We start from the raw sequence: 20,789 nt of genomic DNA on the forward strand, positions 1-20,789 counted from the left end.
AAGGAAGCATTAAATAAGAATAACAGGGTATATACAGGTGTCACGATTTGGTTTTGTTTCAAGTTTAATGTCAGTCGTGATTCATCCACGTGTTCTGTGTTGTCATTGGTTCATTGTTCACAGATGTCTCTTGTCTAGTCATTAATCCTTGTGTATTTAAACCCTCATGTTTCCCATGTGTCTTTGTCAAGTATTGTTTACTGTTCACACTGTTGGTAAGCATCATGTCCACGTTTGTTTTGAGTTCATGCCACATCATGCCTTTTGTTTTATGTTTGATCACGCTCTGTAAATAAACTGCACTTGGGGTCTCTACAAACTTGCCTTCAGTGGACCATCCTTACAACAGGAATCATTGAATTAAATGTAATACCTTTAAGACCCCTTCCATACATTTTAGGACCTCATCGCCACTTCAAGTTTAACCGTTATATCGGCGACACCTTACACTTACTATATTGATTGTAAGATAGCACAACTAAACAGTCTTAGTTTGTGATAACTCCTTATCAATGCAACAGAAGGGTGGGAATGAAGCACAAGATAATTAATTGAGTGGCTAACCCAATGCAAGGTTTATTAGAAAGAGAGACCAGAATTAGACCAATAAACAAAACAATTGAGAAAACTTATTGAATAGGGAAAATAAATCTCTCTAAGCTAAAGGGACAATGAGTTTACAAAGTATATTCAAAAGATGTATTTGTAACATCAACTCTTATAACTGTCTGTAAACCATAGCTCTTTTGTGGCATATACTTCTCATGACAAACACCTGACTGGTCAGGTAGTTTACCTGTGATTACCACGGAGTGCTTGAGTTGATGCACCAGAGCAGAGTGTCAGCAGGGGTGTGCACGAATATTCAAATTATTATTCAAAAAATAAAATACTATTCGAATTTTACTACGTTGCTTTGCGTTCAGAAGCATCCACAAACTTTTTAATGGTAGTTCACACTCTCTCTCTCTCTCACAGACACAAACACACACACACACACACACACGTAAAACAACATGAGGGTGACCAGAAATTACAGAAATTAAATTTTGGGGTGAACTAATCCTTTTAACCAAGTGAAGTGTATTATTTTTCCCCAATAACAAACTCTTCATATTTTAATTGCTTATTAGAACCTGAAGTGTCATTAAAAGCAAATAATTTGCAAATATCCCCTCCGGACATCACTTTTGGCCACTTCTGTATATACGTCCATGAAATCAAGAAACACAATACAGTATATGCTGTAGTTCAGCCTTTGGACCTGCTCTCTCTTGACAAGCTACAAGATTAATGTGACCTTCAGTATTTGTAGGGGTGATGAGAAACTCCCAGCTCAGAGAATCAATGATATCTGCATAGTAGCAAATTAGTTGGTATAAGGTTAGCATTTCCAAGTCAGCTTGAAATACAATTATTACAAGAATATGATTAAAAAGTTGGATAGGTTTTTGTCTCTGCAATTAATATTAATGAACAAGCAATGTCTGTTTCATACTATTAGACAAAAATGCACTAATGAGTTAATGAGAAACTAGTTTTTGGTGCACAAAGTCTTTGACTGACACTATAAAGGCCCTGATATACTTACACCAAAGTTCTTTTTCATTCTTCGCTTTGGGGTAAAAAGAAGTTTGGAATACCTGAGCAGCAGTATACTGTTATCAAACATCCTGACATCGCCCACGCTGCTGACAGCGGCGTTTAAATGAATATGTAAATATGTGCTGCATGCTTTCCTCTCAAAAAAAACAACAAAAAAAAAAACCCACACACAACAAAAATGACAGCAATTAAGAAAGAATATGACCATAACCACGTGGATATGTCTGCACAAGCTCTGCAATTGAGCACTTAATTTAAGTCACGTTAATTTATATAATAGATTGCTTTGAAGCAAGCAGCTTTACAGTATAAAACATGAAAAAAGTGTCAGTGTCACTTTCAGTTTGAATTACTTCAATTTGTACTATAAAAGCGGCTCTCCAGTGTGTTCGTGTTTTTACTTGTATTTGACCTTGATGGACTGAACCGAAGAAATGAACCGGACAAGGTTTCCATGTCAAAGAAGGTGGAGCCACCGAGCCACACCCACCTATTACGCAATCGCCATGAACCATTGGTAGTTTGAAGGTGTTTACCAGCCTAAAGTTTTCTGAAAGTTCACTTTGGCAAGCTTTTTCTAACTAAACAAACTTCAGACAAAATTAGTTTTGCCCTGATTTTGTTCAAAACTATGTCACACCAGTTCATCTTCAATTTCGCTTGAAGTATATCAGGGTATTAAGTCGACTTGAGGGGACATAATGATGAATGAGTGTCTAGAATATGGTAGAAAGTGGCAGGGAACTCAACCTCCTACAGCTCACCTTGTGTAAGGTCCCTCTCGGCTGATTGGAACTGTCTGAGAGAGCAGTATAGGTTGGCTCTGTTAAAGTAGGCATGTGCAGATTGCGGGTTAAGGCAGAGAGCCTCATTGAAATCCTGCAGGGATTCTGTGACCTTCCGCAACAGAGCGTGAGTGATGGCTCGGTTCAGGATGACAGACTCATCTGAGGGATCCAGCTCAAAAGCTCGGCTGTAGAACTCACATGCCTGTGTTCCAGAAAAAGGAAAAAAAAAAACAGTCTCACTAAATATCTCAGTGGCTCTCGCCTAGAGAGTCTCAAGAGAAAAGTGTGTCAGTAGTGAACTGCCTCGGGTTTTACCTGCCCAAACTGTCCATTGTAAAAGAAGAGGTTGGCAGCGTTGAAGTAAGCAAGGGCATATCCCGGGTTGAGGCTGATGGCGGTCTGGTAGTCCTTCATGGCATTAGATTTATTCCCCATGAACTGCTGGATCAGACCTCGGTTTGTGAAGAGCTGTTCTGCGAGAGGGTTACACTAAAAAGGTCAAAGAAAAGAGGAATTAAAGAAAAAAATTACAAATTAATTTTCATTGAATGAAAAAAAAATGGCCAAGACATTTTTGTAAAAAATAAATAAATAAATATACAGTATTTTTGCAAAAGTCTTAGGCACATTAGTATTTTCACCAAAATAAAGGTTTTAAGCCAGTTATTTATATCTTTATTTATATCACCATCATCGAGTCCGTCTGTGAAAAAACTGAGACAGACTAAATCCAAAAGATCTGGGGCAACGTCTTCAAGAACCTTGAAGAAACCTTCCTGCAAAGCTACAGTACAGTGAGAAGTTTAGGCACTTTTGTAAAAAATTCTGTTAACTAAATCAAATCAATATTTGGTGTGACCACCCTTTGTGTCTGAAACAGCCTTTGTCCTCGGTACACTTGCACATAGTTTTTTGGGGAGCTTTGCAGGAAGGTTTCTTCAAGTGTCTTAAAAACGTTGTTGCAGTTCTTCTGGATTTAGCTGTCTCAGTTTCTTAATGTAATCCCAGATGGACGCGATGATAGTTAGATCAGATCTCCCTGTGGAGCACCGGCTGGAGTCAGGCTCCTTGTACATACAAAAATATCTCTGGATTATTACAATTAATGGCAAAAAGGAATATTTGGAAATGTAAACTGATATTTCCTACCGACACACTACAGCAAAAGATATAAATAACTGACTTGAAACCATTTATTTGGGGGGTGTAAATACGAATGTGCCTAAGACATTTATATATACCATTCAAAACGTTTAAGGTTGATAAGATTTGTGACTGTTTTTGAAAGAAGTCTTATGCTCACCAACTATTTGATAAAAAATACAGTAAAAACAGCAATATTGTGAATTTACATTTCAAAAATGTAATTTATTCCTGTGACAGCAAAGCTGAATTTTCAGCATCATTTCTCCAGTCTTCAGTGTCACACGATACGTTAGAAATCATTTGATTTGCTGCTCAAGAAACATTCCTTATTATTATCAATGTTGCTCCATATTTTTGTGGAAACCATGATACGTTTTTTTCAGGATTCTTTGATGAATAGAAACTTAAAATGAGCATTTATTTGACATAGACATAATTTGTAACATTATAAACATTATATAATGTATGTCTTTTCTGTCACTTTTTGCATCCTTGCTGAATATATATATATATATATATATATATATATATATATATATATATATATATATATATACGCTCACCTAAAGGATTATTAGGAACACCTGTTCAATTTCTCATTAATGCAATTATCTAATCAACCAATCACATGGCAGTTGCTTCAATGCATTTAGGGGTGTGGTCCTGGTCAAGACAATCTCCTGAACTCCAAACTGAATGTCAGAATGGGAAAGAAAGCTGATTTAAGCAATTTTGAGCGTGGCATGGTTGTTGGTGCCAGACGGGCCGGTCTGAGTATTTCACAATCTGCTCAGTTACTGGGATTTTCACGCACAACTATTTCTAGGGTTTACAAAGAATGGTGTGAAAAGGGAAAAACATCCAGTATGCGGCAGTCCTGTGGGCGAAAATGCCTTGTTGATGCTAGAGGTCAGAGGAGAATGGGCCGACTGATTCAAGCTGATAGAAGAGCAACTTTGACTGAAATAACCACTCGTTACAACCGAGGTATGCAGCAAAGCATTTGTGAAGCCACAACACGCACAACCTTGAGGCGGATGGGCTACAACAGCAGAAGACCCCACCGGGTACCACTCATCTCCACTACAAATAGGAAAAAGAGGCTAAAATTTGCACGAGCTCACCAAAATTGGACAGTTGAAGACTGGAAAAATGTTGCCTGGTCTGATGAGTCTCGATTTCTGTTTGGTAGAGTCAGAATTTGGCGTAAACAGAATGAGAACATGGATCCATCATGCCTTGTTACCACTGTGCAGGCTGGTGGTGGTGGTGTAATGGTGTGGGGGATGTTTTCTTGGCACACTTTAGGCCCCTTAGTGCCAATTGGGCATCGTTTAAATGCCACGGCCTACCTGAGCATTGTTTCTGACCATGTCCATCCCTTTATGACCACCATGTACCATCCTCTGATGGCTACTTCCAGCAGGATAATGCACCATGTCACAAAGCTCGAATCATTTCAAATTGGTTTCTTGAACATGACAATGAGTTCACTGTACTAAAATGGCCCCCACAGTCACCAGATCTCAACCCAATAGAGCATCTTTGGGATGTGGTGGAACGGGAGCTTCGTGCCCTGGATGTGCATCCCACAAATCTCCATCAACTGCAAGATGCTATCCTATCAATATGGGCCAACATTTCTAAAGAATGCTTTCAGCACCTTGTTGAATCAATGCCACGTAGAATTAAGGCAGTTCTGAAGGCGAAAGGGGGTCAAACACAGTATTAGTATGGTGTTCCTAATAATCCTTTAGGTAAGTGTGTATATATATATATATATATATATATATATATATATATATATATATATATATACAGTACCAGTCAAAAGTTTGGAAACATTACTATTTTTAATGTTTTTGAAAGAAGTCTCTTATGCTCATCAAGCCTGCAGTTAAAAAAACAAACAAAAAAAAAACAGTAATATTATGAAATATTATTACAATTTAAAATAATGGTTCTCTTTTTTAATATATTTTAAAATGTAATTTATTTTTGTGATGCAAAGCTGAATTTTCATCAGCAAGTACTCCAGTCTTTGGTGTCTTATGATCCTTCAGAAATCATTCTAATATGATGATTTGATACTCAGTTATTATCAATGATGGAAACAGTTGTGCTGTTTAATATATTTTTTTGGAATACTTTTTTCAGGATTCATTGATGAGTAAAACGTTAACAGCATTTATTCATAAAAACAGCATTTATTCAAAATAAAAACATTTCTAACAATATAAATCGTTACCATCACCTTTTATCAATTTAACGCATCCTTGTTGAATTAAAGTACTAATTTCTTTAAAAAAAAAAAAGTTATTGTTCCCAAACTTTTGAACGGTAGTGTATATTGTTACAAAAGATTTCTATTCTAAATAAATACAGTTCTTTTTAACTTTTTATTCATCAAATAATCCTGAAAAAAGTATCTCAGGTTATAAAAAAAATATTAAGCAGCACAACTGTTTCCAACATTGATCATAAATCAGCATATTAGAATGATTTCTGAAGGATCATAAGACACCAAAGACTGGAGTACTTGCTGATGAAAATTCAGCTTTGCATCACAAACATAAATTACATTTTAAAGTATATTAAAAAAGAGAACCATTATTTTAAATTGTAATAATATTTCATAATATTACTGTTTTTTTTTTGTTTTGGTTTTTTTTAACTGCAGGCTTGATGAGCATAAGAGACTTCTTTCAAAAACATTAAAAATAGTAATGTTTCCAAACTTTTGACTGGTACTGTATATATATACACACATATATACATATATATATATACATATATACACGTATATATATATACATATATATATATACACATATATATACATATATATATATATATATATACATACATACACTATAACAGAGCAAAAAAACAAAAACAAAAACATACAGGATGAAATCATTCTCCAAAACAACCTTTATAGCACAGTTTATATCCTGTAGGGCTGCAAACATGTTGTCCATCTGTAGACTGGTGACAGCTCTGCCTTCATACGCAGCCCAGTTTTTAGGGTTTACCTCTACAGCCACAGTGAACTGATTCCAGGCTCTCTGGAAGAATCCCAAAACCTGCCACAGAGGACAAGATATTGACATTGCTTAGTGGAAATCAATAGACTCGAGAGGCAACAGGCTGTCTGGAAGATACCTTTCTCTCAGACGCACAGAGAAGAGACACAGATAATGAGGACCAGGATGAATACCAATAGGAATCAGATATATCCTTCTTTATATCCTACTGTTAACCTAATCTTCTGTGGTTTGTCTCTGGGCATTAGTACTTCCACATTTAATAGAAAACGGTTTGATTTTTAAATGAGAATTGAACAACAAAGTCAGAGACGGTGCATACAGATTAAAGATGCCAAACATGCCAGATGAGTCAAACAAAGGTCTTCTTTTGTGTAAGATTTAATAGAGGAGAAGCCATGCCTCGGGAGACTTGTAGAGATTAAGATTTCCAAGGTTACAGATAGGATTTATTAAGCATAGATGCTTAAGAAGATGTTTATAATATAAAATTGTTTGTTATTTAGATTTCAAGCTTTGAAGTAGACCATGGAATGATTGTGCAAAATATTTTAATAGTTCTGTAACTGATCAATTTTAAAATAACTTGTCAATAATTTATTCTCAGTTATGATTACTTTCTTGTGATTCAGCATTCTTTTCATAATAGGCATATTTTTGACCCGGTGGTTGCCAGCTGAAATTATGTGTATTACAAGCCATAAGCCAACATTTTATAATAAAATTATTTAGACATGAAATCACAATAGGCAACAGACAGAACAAAACAAGATTTCAGTTTCAGAAATATAATGACCTGCCCATGTCATCCAGCATAATGTAATTTGCATCTGAGAAGATACAAATATTAATGCTTGATCTTTGCACACAAATAAATTCAACTGCAACATACAGTATGCCATTTATAATGCATTAGCAGTACCATGCAAACATTTTATGTTGCCCATACATGAATCACAAATAAAATCTCTCTACTATCTCAGTCGTGTCACAAAGACATCAATGAGGTTAAAAGGAGACTGCTTAAATCTCCTGCTACTAAGATGTTTCTCCAGATGGGAAAAACAGTAATCTTGTATGTGTCTTCTCTAAAGATTCAGAAGAGACCACAACTGTTCTCAAATTTGCCAGGATATAAAAGTCTGCAGTCAAAATTCAGTGATCTCAGATTCTCCCAAGACCAAATTATCAGAGCTATGCTATCCACATTCATTTTCGGTTTTTTATTTCTCCTAAGGAATTTTAGGTGAAGCATGAATAAAACTAGCTACTTAAATGAAACAGTTGGGAACATCTCTAAGTCAGTTAAGCTATGAAAGATCAACCTGTGAGAAATAAAAAGAAGCCAGGCAATTATTTTTATACTACCTGCAAGTTGTATGCCAGGCAAATGCGGGCACTCAGGCAGAGTGGATTGAGATGCAGGGCTGAGAGGAAGTCCCTCTGGGCTTTTTTACTGCTGTTATTGTCCCCATAATCCATGAAAACTTTGCCTCTGCCCACATGAGAATCCTGCAAGAAGGGATCAAGTCTTATAGCTTCGCTGTAAGCATCCACAGCTTCTTGTAACTGGCCAAGCCTTGAAAACAGAGAAAGGAAGCAGATTAATGATGTGTCCTAATTCTGTTTGCACATGGATATTAGTTGTCTGTTTAATTATGAACTTTGCCTTGAACAGTCTGTAAAAAATGCCTCTCTAATAGCTTGAAAGACTTTCATACCTTTTCAAACAAGCTGTGCACCATTCCCGTTTTAAGCATTGAATTCACCCAGAAGTCACAGCTTAAAAGATAAAAAAATCCCACCCTGCAATTGCCGCTTTTCTGTATTGATCTTGTGAAGAGCCATTTATTAGAGAGTGCTCTTTTCAGTCAATGAAAATGAGCAAATGTCGGCTCCTATGGATCTGAAAACTTTTTTTTTTTAAAGAAATGACAGAATCTTTCAGAGAGCAATGTTTTGTCTTGTCAATGAGCTACTAAGTAAGATATTTTACATTTTATAGTCCCTGAACAGAGATGAGATGTCCTGTCTGTCATAGGCTGTGAATCTGATAGAAGTAGGTCTAAATGCATTCTGGAAGCACAGCAACTTTTGAGTGTTGATCAATAAAAATAATAGATATGCTCTGAATTCACCATTTAAAAGCAGATCTGCACGATAACTGGAACAGAGACTGCATCCGGATGCTCGTTCAATGGCTAAGGCATCGCAAGCACATTTAACTAACTAAACAGAGGTTTAGTATATTACCTAGGTGCTGATGGTTCTGTTCAGGTGGTTAACTGAATCTTACGGATCCATAGCTTCATTCCCGTTTCAGTTTCATTCACTTTCTTTTTCCATTTTACCCATGTATGTGTAATTTGTATGTATGTGTTTGTTTAGACTAGTTATGTGTTTCTGATTTAGTTCAATAAAACTTATGTGCACATACACGTGAGTGTTGATTCAGTGGTCCCTGCTTGCAAAACAAAGTCCCTTTAACAATTTAACAATCACAGCTACAGGCTCTGTAGTACAATACCCAGTAAGAAGGGTTATTTTTCTGTGGCCACGAAAAAAAAACTCATTCTGAGTTGCTAGACGATTAATAGTCAAGTCACCTTCATTTATATAGCGCTTATTACCGTAACAGACTGTTTAGGCTTTACAACAGCTCTAGGATAAAGTTATTGTCCAGCTAAAGTTATTTTGATTGATTGATTCACTTCCGTTGCGAAGATCATTAGTTATTAACTTAGGAGCTGCTAACACAACACCGTTCTAACAGGAAATCCTTAACGCGCTAAGTGTACTAATACTAAGTGTTCGCTGGACGAACAAGTTAATTGACTGAATATTAATTCTGCTACATCAAGTTACAAACAAGTTAAGGTAACTGATCCAAATATTTATAATTATTATAAAGAGTTGTAATTAATTGTTAATATTTCCCTTGAGCTAATGTGCTACTATATTCCAAGCTTCTTGTGTCAAAAGCAGCCATAATTTAGTTTTACATGGCCATTTTTCTCTTAGAATACGCATGTCATTTTTTTCCATTTTTTGCAACTTTACATAAACATCATTTTAAAATCTTTTATTTCAAAGATTAGATTTTCCACAATACAACGACATACAGATCGATGTTATATAAATCACCTCTTTACTGTGGCGCATTCAACATTTCACTATAAAGAGCAGAATGAAAACTAATCTAAATTCAATGAATTGTACTTTGTCAGTGAAGAAAACCACATGAACTGCCATGATGGTATCTCAGAGGGCTAAAGCCTTGATTTTTTTTGTATTTTAAACAATAGCAGTTTGACATGCTGTGGAGTAGATATTATGATCTGACTGCTAAATGAAAATGGTTCTCAACTTAAGCTTGGGAAATTAGCACTGTGACTATGATCAATTACACTCAATAATAACAAAAAATGAATGCACACCTGTGGTGAATGACTCCTAGTGCTTGGTGAATTATTACATCCTCTGGTCGGTTCTGTGCTGCTGCCTTAAAATCCTACAACACAATTTTTACAAAAACATTTTTCACACACAAAAACGTAATACTACTAATAAGATTATTAAAACTAATGCTTCTATGATAATGTTATTAGTCAATATAACACAAAATCATGATCCGCCCTACATTTTTTTATATCCTTTTTCATTTGAAAACATGTCTATTCATGGATATAAAAATGTGTTGCAAATGGTATTTCATGTTTGCTTTGAAAAGAAATACAGAAATAAGAAAAACCTCACACATATGATTCACTGATTATGCTTTCGTAATACTTGAGAAGAACAGATTATTGAGATTCAGCGGCCTGATGCAATTATTGCTTTTTCCTTTTTCTTTATAAAACTGGCCTACCTGAAGGGCACTGCTATAGTCATTCAGCTCCACATATAGAATGCCACGGTTTATCAACACTTTGAGCTCAAGCTCAGTCTTACAGTCCAAAAGTAGCGTAATGCTGTAGTCTCTGAGAGCCTGGAAGATTAAAGAGAAATAATGTGGAGGAAGAAAATAAATATGCATTAAAATGCAAATGCAGAAGTGCAATTGTCATGAAAAGACATCCTGCATTTGTATACGTTTCTGTATATATGATCCCGCATACATTGCTGATTTGAAAAAGCGGATGAAAAGAAACAACGTCACCAGATCATAATCCTGCAGTTCCTGAAAACATATGGCGCGGTTGTAGTAAGCAAATGAACTGGTGCTGTCGATATGGATCGCCATTGTCAGGTCCTCCACTGCACTCTTGTATGCCTAAATCAAGAAGACAAATGCACCACATTTCTCTCAAATATCACAGAGAGCATTAGCCTCAAGTGAGAGATAATTAAGCTCAGAATGGTGCTATTTTTACTAACTTTCAAATAGAATTTAAGAGCTCCTTTATACAAGTATGCTCTGACACACTTGGGCTGGATCCTGATAGCTTCATTACAGTCGAGTACAGCCTTTGCATATCGTCCTTCAGCCCCATAAAGGGCAGCTCGGCTTAGATGCACCTTGAAAAAGAAAAACATGTTTTAAATCTGAACACTGGAATATGATGATGCACAGAATAGTACAGACCAAGCATTGAGCTTCAATCAAGATGTACCTGATAGAGGTTGGGGTTGATTTGAAGGGCTCTGTTAAAGTCCTGAACACCTGTAAAGTCTCGTAGATGCACGCGGCACAGGCCTCTCTGATGGCGAGCCTCAGCATGGTCTGGGTTCATGCTCAAAGTGCTGTTAAAAGCATCCAAAGCCTGGAGGAGGAGAGAGTCTTCACACTGCTAAATTAAAAAAAGGTTTTTAACTATCACATCTTTAGAATGATAAAATGCTACTTCTCTGTTATCCTTTTTTGATGTGATACACGTATAATAATACTCAGAAACGTGCATTAAGAAAGTGAATAGGGTAAATTGGGTTAATTGGTTTAATGCTGACTTTACTGTTAATTGTATTACCTGTAACGAAAGCATTTGTGTCATGTAGCATACGCCGATTAGATAACAGACCTCCGCAGCCTCTTGTGCAGTTTTGAGTTTAGTTGTATTGGTACCCATACGTGACAGGGCCTTTCTGAAACTGTCCACTGCTTCCTGTGTATGACAGAATATAAACCCTGGAAAACTTGCAGCATTGATAGATTAACAGACAAACAAAAAGATACTTTATCAGAGGTAATGGAAGTTATAGAACGCTGAAAGATAATACTGACTTTTTCATTTATATTTATGCATTCACATTCAGCAAATGCTTTTATACAAAGCGACTTACATTGCATTCATGGTATACATTTTATAATTTCATGCATTCCAATGGAATCGAAGCAATGACCTTGGCATTGCCATCACAGGAATAAATTACAATTTACAACATGTTCAAATAGAAAACTTTCAGAGATTTAGATTTTAAAGGGGCTATATATAAGAATTAATTGCTTTTTTTATTGCCAATGTGTGAACAGCTTGTAATGGAACTTAAAGGAACACGCCACCGTTTTTTGAAATAGGGATTATTCACCGTCACACCCCTACATTTAGATAGACGGGCAAACGCATTTTTATCTCAGTGCATACATTGTCTTAGTCTCGCTAGCTTAGCTTAGCACAATGAATGGAATCCTTTGTTGCCGGATAGCATGTTGTGAGTAAAAAACAACGAATTACTTCTTGTGGCCTGCGTATTCACAACGAGTACAAATAGCAATGCAGATTAAGACTAGGCGATTTCCTAGGCAGATATTGACTTGGGACTATATTGGGGTGAAGCACAGGCAAAGCACTGCTACTTGGGCGAAGAAATATCACGCAACACCTGAAATCCGCTATCTCTGCACCCAAGATATCTGATTTCTCTGTGCCCAAGTAGCAGTGCTTCACCTGTTTTTCACCCCAATGCATGCACTGAGACAAAAATGCATTTGCCAAATGTAGGGGAGACGGTGAATAACCCTTATTTCAAAAAACGGTGGTGTGTTCCTTTAAATAACGAGACCTTCCCTGACCTCCTAGGTTGTCTATGAAAGCCTGTAGACTTTTATGTGAATGACTCTTCCGGGAAAATCAAAAGGATGTGATAGTTATGTGCGCTCCCGAGAACCTCTCTTCCATTCTATGACACATGAAATGAAAGCTTAAACAATGTTTTTTTTTGTTTGTTTTTTACTTAATTTTTATTTTGTCTTTTTATTGGGGGGGGGGGGGGCAAACTTACATACATACCAAAATATTTTGTACTGTAATGTCAATGTGTCATACAAAGAAAAGGGATTATTTCAAACTAGTCTCACATAGTCAGATCTACAGTCACGTGAAAAAGAAAGGACACCCTTTAGAATTTTATGATTTAACATATCAGAACATAATAAAAAATCATCTGGGTAGGGTTGCACCAGTAAGTTCTTTCTTAAATTGGAACGTCAAGTCCACACTAGAGGCTTAGTAACTACTAGCTAGTTTGTAACTAACTCTGTGCTTTATTCCGTTGTACCATTTGTTCGTAAGGCAGAATGTTGCTAGTATTTCGTAAGCTCTCCGTAAAGTAATGCGTAGTCACATAATATGACCTTTACCCTCGATGATCCAATAGCAGCCTTCAAATACGTAAGCAGAAGTTGTTTAAATGCTGGGAATTTCAGTATATCCTTCGTTCTAACTTCTTTTGCATCACGTAACTAACAGTAAAAATACGTTCCATTAAATACGACACTTAATCATGAGTGTTTTTATGTGTAAATAACATTAAGAAACTGTATTTATAACGAAATTAATAAGGATAAATAAGTAATGATACAAAAAAAACCATAAGAAATAACATTTATTGATTATGACTGATTTTATTTGACATGCACAACACGGACCGATGGGACAGATGCACAGCGGCACTGTATACGGGTTCGTGTTGATGAGCTGCTAACAAAGTAATCTATTCACATAATTATTGACTATTTTTGATGGTATTATGATATGTTGATACCATGTCATTGAACATGTTATGTGTGTTTGTGTTATGTACGCATCTACGGTGGAAACAAATTTCCTCTCGAGGACTAATAAAAAAATCTATCTAATCTATCTAAAATCTATCTATCTAGTGTTCTCTCTCTTAAAATGTAAGCGAGTGTAAATGTCAGCATTATCATATATGTCGAAAGAATTGAAGTCTGTCATGTAAAAGAAGAGCTTATTGATGCAGTTCAATCTGTCTGCTATTTTAGTCCAACCGTTACTCCTGATCGGAGACTGCCGTAAATATTTAGTTTATACATAGAGTTACGCTTCAACTAAGTTTAATGGTGCAACGCAAAAATATTTAGTAATGCTTAAGTTTTATCTTAGTGACCATTTACGTCAAAAGTAGGCTAAGTTGTAATTTACACACAGCTGGTGCAAACGGCCCCTGGTCTTTAGCATGTCTTAAAGTTAGGTAAATACAACCTCAGATGAACAACAACAAGTTACATATTACACCGTGTCATTATTTATTTAACAAAAATAAAGAAAAAATGGACAAGTCATGGGAAACAAACTAAATACACCCTATGATTCAATTGCTTTTAGCCACAATAAGTTGAGGAAATCGTTTTCTGTATGACCGTATCAGTCTCTCGCATCATTCAGGAGGAATTTTGGCTTGCTCTTCTTTACAAGATTGCTTCAATTCTTTCATGTTTGTGGGCGTCTGTTTATGCACAGCTCTCTTATTCAGTCGGGTTGAGGACTGGACTTTGACTGGGCCAGTGCAACACCTTGATTCTTTTCTTCTTCAGCAATTCTGTTGTAGATTTGCTGGTGTGCATGGGATCATTGTCCTGTTGTATGTCCCAATTTCAGCCAAGCTTTAGATTTAGGAGATACAGTATGGCCTCACATGTGACTCTAGAATACTTTAGTATACAGAGGAGTTCATGGTCGACTCAATGACAGCAAGGTGCCCAGGTCCTGTGGCTGAAAAACAAGCCAAAAATCATCACACCTCCGCCAGCGTGATGAACAGTTGATATGAGGAGTTTGTGCTGATATGCTGTGTTTAGTTTTCGCCTAACTTTGCATTGCATTGCATAGTCTGACCTTGGGGTGAATTTGCTGGGACGTCCACTCCTGGGAAGATTGGCAATTGTCTTCTACTTGTGAATAATCTTTCTTACTGGAGAATAATGGACTTCAAATTGTTTGGAAATGGCAGTATAACCCTTCTCAGATTGATGGCAGCAACAATTGCTTCTCTAAGATCATTGCTGATGTCTTTCCTCCTTGGCATTGTGTTAAAACACACTTGAATCCTCCAGACCAGAAAACTGCCAAAACTTTTGCTTTTATAGAGGTGATTACACTTGCTGATGATAAATTAATCAAAGACATTTGATTAGCAGCACCTGCATGCTACTTACCCTCTTAATTCCTACAGAAGCAGTAAGGGTGTACTTAGTTTTTCACACATGGCTTTTCCATTTTGGCCTAGTTTTTGTTAAATAAATAATGACATGGTGAAATATGTTATGTGTTGTTGTTCATCCTTCCATGGACCAGATGTTTTTTTATGATGTCCTGATACATAAAAACACAGAATTCAAAATGGCGTCCTTTCTTTTTCACCTGACTGTATATAGTCTATAGTCTAAAATATACTTCATAATCAAACTATCATAACAGTGTACATTTAAAATAGTCATGATGCCAGTGAATTGCAGAGGTTGTGCAAACATAACCACATCGCTATGATCACATGCTTTCTTAACTGCTGTTTTCTCACCGCTGTCATTTTTGTTGTGTTTATTTTGTTTTATAAAACAGATAGTTCTGGTCCTTGATTCTGATTGGTTGAGCCACGTTCGACGCCATTGTAAATTACTCTACAAGCATAAACCTGTGTCCTCATTAAAATAAAAGTTTTTATGGACTAACCATTTTATAAAAGCAGTAAGCCCTGTGAAGCTGTGGTTTTCAACTATGGGGCTTTTAGGCATGATAATGCCTCTTAGCTGTTCTAAATTCACTATAAACCACGGCCTTATTGCTTTAATTGAGAGAAAAGCGCACAGCACATATTTACATATTCGTCTAAACGTCACTCTCAGCAGCGTAGACAGCGCCTGGATGTTCGTTAAAAGCATATTCGCTGCAAAGGCATTTTCAACTTCTTTTTACATCTAAGCAAAGAATGAAAAAGAACTTCGCCATGAGTATATCGGGGCATTGAATGACGTTCACTCCTTTGGCTGTAGTTCACTTAACGGCCACCGGTGTCGCTAATAACAAGAGTTTCTGAATTCTACATATAGCCCCTATAAATTGTAATGATATTTCACAATACTACTGTTTTATAGAATTTCTGATCAAATAAATACAGCATTGTTGAGCATAAGAGATTTCTTTCAAAAACGCAAAAATATTTTACTGCTGAAAAAAGTTTGAACAGATAACTGCAAAAATAACTGTAATGCACATCCTCTAGTTTATCACTTTAGTGTACTTCTAAAACTTCTGAAAAAAGTATTACTAATAATCACTTGTGTGTGTTAGTGTCTTTGGAGAAGTTTGTTTGGTGTTTTGCTGGCTTTGTTCTGCCAGACAGAGCATGACTTAGACCAGCATGGGCCTTGGACTCACTGTGAACCTGTGTTCCCTTATCAACGTCCTCCCGAGAAGAATGAGGTGTGGAGGAGAAGGGCATGTATTGACCGCTTCCTCGAGACAGACGATGGCATTGGCATCATTCCCCAGGAACAATTGGATGGCAGCTTGCTGGACTGGTGATAAACCCAGAGCTGTGACGGAAAGGAGGAGAGGTTTACAGCTTGGTCTAGTTGTTGTAATGGCAACATAAACCACATTTCCCTGCTAGGTTTATTTCACCTTCAGTTGAGCCAAATGGACTAACAAGATTTAATGATGCTCATTAAAGTGGTCATGACATGGATTTTTTTATTACTTTAATGTTCCTTCAGGTTTATACACTGCCCGGCCACCAAAAGGTTGATGCACCTCGTGATGGAAATACATGTTGTGATGTTCTTTCCATAAAAATGTGCATACATTTTTTTCATCTTCATCTTACAAGAGTTTAGGTAAACACTTTAGTTTAGGTCCAAGTCTCACTATTGTTAATTAGATTGCATATAACGAGCATATTGACTGTTTATTAGTACTTATAAAGCACATATTAATGCCTTATTCTGCATGACCATATCCAGTAAGGAAAAAGTCTTACTTAATAATGAATATTTGTTACCCCAAACTAAAGTGTGACCGAAGTTTCTTCGCAAACTTTGCATTACACTGTGCCTCCCAAAAAAAGAAAAAATGCTCTGAACAAACAAATAATCCTCCGGCGTGATCTGGGACACCATTAAAATAAACCATCCACTTGTTTCTGACACTGGGATCCTTCTGTAAAGCAATTGAATGCCAGTGGGAGGGCCTATTGTGTGATGATGTATAACTAATCGTTGATGTCTAGCAGTGGAAGCAGTCATATGCAAATGTATTTGCCTGTGTGACGTCACAAATCCCACAACATCCAAATGAGGCAATTTTGGAGCTTGGTTAAATACATGCTTTGTATATAATGAGAAGGCAAATTTAGTCTATGAAACTTGCATCATGATTTACTGATACAAAGACCTCTTATATGTCAAAACATCAAGGCAAATTTGATTTCTCATGTCATGGCCCCTTTAAAAGATAGCAAGTGATAAGAGTTCAGATCTTTCAGGAACTAAAAGTATGCTTGCAATTTTCCTTAAAGTTATATTAATTTTATATGATCATTACCTGTTTTCATTTCTGCTGCATACCGTATGCAGAGGCTAGCCATGTCAATTTTTTTCATTTCATACAAGTACTTCCCTCTAAAATAAGAAACAAAAAATTCAAACAACTTTTTTCTATATCACCAATATTCACCAATTAAAAACTATTTTTAATCTCCAAAGAACCACGCAACAAACTCAAGAGAAATAATAAAAGAATCAAGGACATGAAAAGTTGACCAAACAGTTGTATGTCCAAATAACCTCATGATGTGCAGATCATAAGCGTCTGGCTTCATGTGTATGGCTCGAGTCAAATCCTTCACCGCTCTACTCAGATTATTCACCTGTGAAAAAATACAAGTTCACTAGTTTAATTTAGTAAATAAAAATATACATTAAAATATTCATAATCCCAAATTAATATTATGCACTAGGAGTGCCACTTAAAAATAAGAATCAGCTATTGTACTGAAAATGAAAAATGAAGAAATCAGTTATAACTGATGGGTTCATGTGGCTAAATGACCAAAGGAAAAGCAGTGATAATTAAAAGCCAAATGCTTTTGAAAAATGATCTCACACACACATATAAAAAAAAAAAAAAAATTTTTTTTTATATATAACACCTATAGTAACACCTCGGCTATATAGTAACACCTCGGCTAAACAAGCCGCATGATTTGACGTATCTCTCATATATATATATATATAGCACCAAACACACACCAAAGTTTTTAGGGCTATAACCACAACTATATACACGAGTAACAGTGATGATTTTTTTATTGTAAAATGAATACATTAATAATTCCTTCATCTTTTTTTATGTGGCACTCCAAATCATCCAACATCCCCTTACATTGTAATAGGCTCTGGCCCGGCATACGTAGGCTTTTACATGGGTGGCGTCTGCTTTCAAAGCATTACTGAACATTTTGATGGCCTCATTATTTCGGTCCATCTTCAGCATGCAGATCAGTCCCAAACTGACATGAGCAACAGCTGCAGTTCTGCTGTGACTTTAGAGAGGTGCACACAGAGAGGAGAGATGATGACTCGATATAATTTCATTGATTTTAGCTTAACTCACAGCTGCTCAGAGACTGTTACTTTTTACAAAGAAAGAATCTTTTGAAAAGTGAGTTTCAAGCTTCAGTAAACTTATCCTTAACTATGGCCTGCCTTCGGTGCACTTGTTCAACAGAAGAAAGTGAAGGTATTTTCGTCACAGAGCGGAGAAGGCCGGGACATCACCTGTCAAGTTTGATCACGACTTCAAAGTCAGTCATAGCCTGCCGCCAGTGCCGGAGCGCAGTGTAGACCAGACCGCGGTGTAGGAACGCGCTCAGGTTTTCTGCACTGTCATTGATGAGAACTATGACACACATACATATACAGATAAAACATGGCTAATGAGATGATCTGGCTTTTTTCTGACTTCTCAGCACAAAGTTTTGGCATATATTTCTGAAGGCATATGGTCTCTGAGGATCTCAAATGTACCACTTTCATTATCTTTCAAAGTGCCTGCCAATATTGTAATACAGTGCTGCATGGCTCTATCCACAAAATAAAGCGATTTATGGATTGCTGCTTTGAGTACTTCTTTTAATAACTGCATTAAAATATAAAATAGTTATTGGGAGTTTTTCTTTGAGAATTATTACAAGCTTGATCAAAACTGAATTTACATTTACTTAAAAATGGTCATTAATCCACATGGAATGGAATCCAAAGAGCTGCTAGTTTGTCAACATGTGGAACTTGCATCAAGCCTGACAATGGATGACTGGTTTGCTATTTTATATTGCTTCATATACTGCAAATAATTATGCTGATAAATTGGCTTAAAGTGCATTTTCTGCATGCTATGTGTCGCAAGAATAGGCTCAGTGCCGAAACTCTACTCACGCCTACGATCCTGTTTCACTGCACGAGGTGCTTAGGTAGGCAGTGTGAAACACTTTACTGATGAAGCTGTTCAGTTTGCAGGAGACAACACAGACAAAATATTCCTGCAAGCTTCAGAGATCAATGCAGCAGATTACAGTTGCAAAATATATGGCTCTTATTTGTTCTCCTGGCTGAGTAGTGATATCAACATCCTCATATGACTGATTCAACAGATGCAGCTGTCTGTGATGAGATTTTAAAACAATGTTGATTGTGTTTAATTGTGTGTTGAATGGCTTTATTTAAAGATTTAGATCAAAGACATATCACAGAAAACAGGATTTCCCTCCCCAGACTATTTATGAAATCTAAGCTAAAAACAAAAACTGGGTCATTCAGAAATCTGCATGTATATAACACTATGAACATCTGACTGCCCATATTTGGACATTATCAACTTTGTCTCAGTTGTTTCCCAAATGTTTTTTCTTTGACATACAGTATGAGTTATAATAGATAGCAATATAAAATACTGTAGATCTGGATTGCATAGTTCAGATGTGTGAAATGTTTATATTCATATTAAAATCTTGACTTTTCAAAGCAAACTTCAGATCATGCCAAATCTGAGCACAGTTTGAGACATTTTGTTTTGCGGCTCTAGAAGTGACACATTTTTAAATTACTGAGAACAACTGAGAAGTAGACACAATCTCATTGCGGTTTAGAAGAAACAGAGATATTAAAGAGATCGTGCTTCTGACTTTTTCTTTCCTATGGGATTCCTGAAAAAAAATAAAAACCATGAAAGACACCCAATGTGTAAATTTCGAATTAAAATGAAGTGTTGAACAAACCATTTGTAATGTTGCCTTTCCTACAATGTTCTCAACATAAAGTGCCATGGCCATGGGTGACAGTTTCCATCAAGGCTTGGTTAAGGTATCTTTATATAGAGAAACTGTGAAAGAATTTTCATGTGGTATATCAAGCATGTGCATTACCAGATGTGCTGAGATCCCTTAAGGCCTTATCAGGCATTATCTTCCTCAGCAGACAGCCTCTGTGGTAAAACGCCAGCCAATCACTGGGATCCCAGTGCACAGCCAGAGAAAAGTCCTCGATAGACTTCTCAAAATGACCCAGCTTGGAATAGATCCTTCCTCTGTATGTTCTGCATTGAGTGAAAAAAATATAATTGGATTTACACATCAACATAGATGTACGGTAATTCAATTTAGCGGAAAACAAAGGGGTAATTCACCGTTGGCAAAAACGTGTCTGCTCCTAGGCTCGACCAGAGTCAAATATCACCTTGCTTGAGTAGAAAATACTCTGTAGCAAACTTTTAGTTACAAAGGTGTTGACTTGTATTGTTCCCAGTAAGTGTTTTGTTAATAACTGATCCAACTGTACATGCTGAAGTGCAATCTGTAGTTTTCACAAAAGCCACGGAGCTGTCAAAATGACGCGAAACTTTTGCTGACAAATAAATGGTAATTTCTCATTCCAGGTAACATGGTTAAAGAGTAAACATTGTTCTTTGACATT

The 20,789-nt window shown here is 36.4% G+C and overlaps 1 protein-coding gene across 6 annotated transcripts in view; it reads right to left on the minus strand.

Moving 5' to 3' along the window:
- The window catches only part of ttc6 (tetratricopeptide repeat domain 6), a 42,471-nt gene that overhangs the window by 1,882 nt on the left and 19,800 nt on the right, over positions 1 to 20,789 (minus strand). For 2 of the 6 annotated variants that reach the window (XM_079853944.1, XM_079853945.1), the window contains 16 exons: positions 20,243 to 20,412; positions 18,600 to 18,720; positions 18,205 to 18,364; positions 17,607 to 17,689; positions 17,365 to 17,441; positions 16,201 to 16,358; positions 11,554 to 11,688; positions 11,200 to 11,376; positions 10,964 to 11,104; positions 10,746 to 10,859; positions 10,455 to 10,574; positions 10,024 to 10,097; positions 7,955 to 8,165; positions 6,473 to 6,625; positions 2,709 to 2,882; positions 2,370 to 2,595 (listed from right to left, as the gene is read on the minus strand). In XM_079853944.1, coding sequence (XP_079710070.1) covers positions 2,370 to 2,595; positions 2,709 to 2,882; positions 6,473 to 6,625; positions 7,955 to 8,165; positions 10,024 to 10,097; positions 10,455 to 10,574; positions 10,746 to 10,859; positions 10,964 to 11,104; positions 11,200 to 11,376; positions 11,554 to 11,688; positions 16,201 to 16,358; positions 17,365 to 17,441; positions 17,607 to 17,689; positions 18,205 to 18,364; positions 18,600 to 18,720; positions 20,243 to 20,412 — 2,294 coding nt within the window. Of the gene's footprint in view, positions 1 to 2,369; positions 2,596 to 2,708; positions 2,883 to 6,472; positions 6,626 to 7,954; positions 8,166 to 10,023; positions 10,098 to 10,454; positions 10,575 to 10,704; positions 10,860 to 10,963; positions 11,105 to 11,199; positions 11,377 to 11,553; positions 11,689 to 16,200; positions 16,359 to 17,364; positions 17,442 to 17,606; positions 17,690 to 18,204; positions 18,365 to 18,599; positions 18,721 to 20,242; positions 20,413 to 20,789 lie in introns of those variants that run through there. The other 4 variants (XM_079853947.1, XM_079853946.1, XM_079853948.1 and 1 more) reach the window with 4 other exon arrangements.

Source organism: Squalius cephalus (genome assembly GCF_949319135.1).
Source record: "Squalius cephalus genome assembly, chromosome: 20".
NCBI classification, from domain to species: Eukaryota; Metazoa; Chordata; class Actinopteri; order Cypriniformes; family Leuciscidae; genus Squalius; species Squalius cephalus.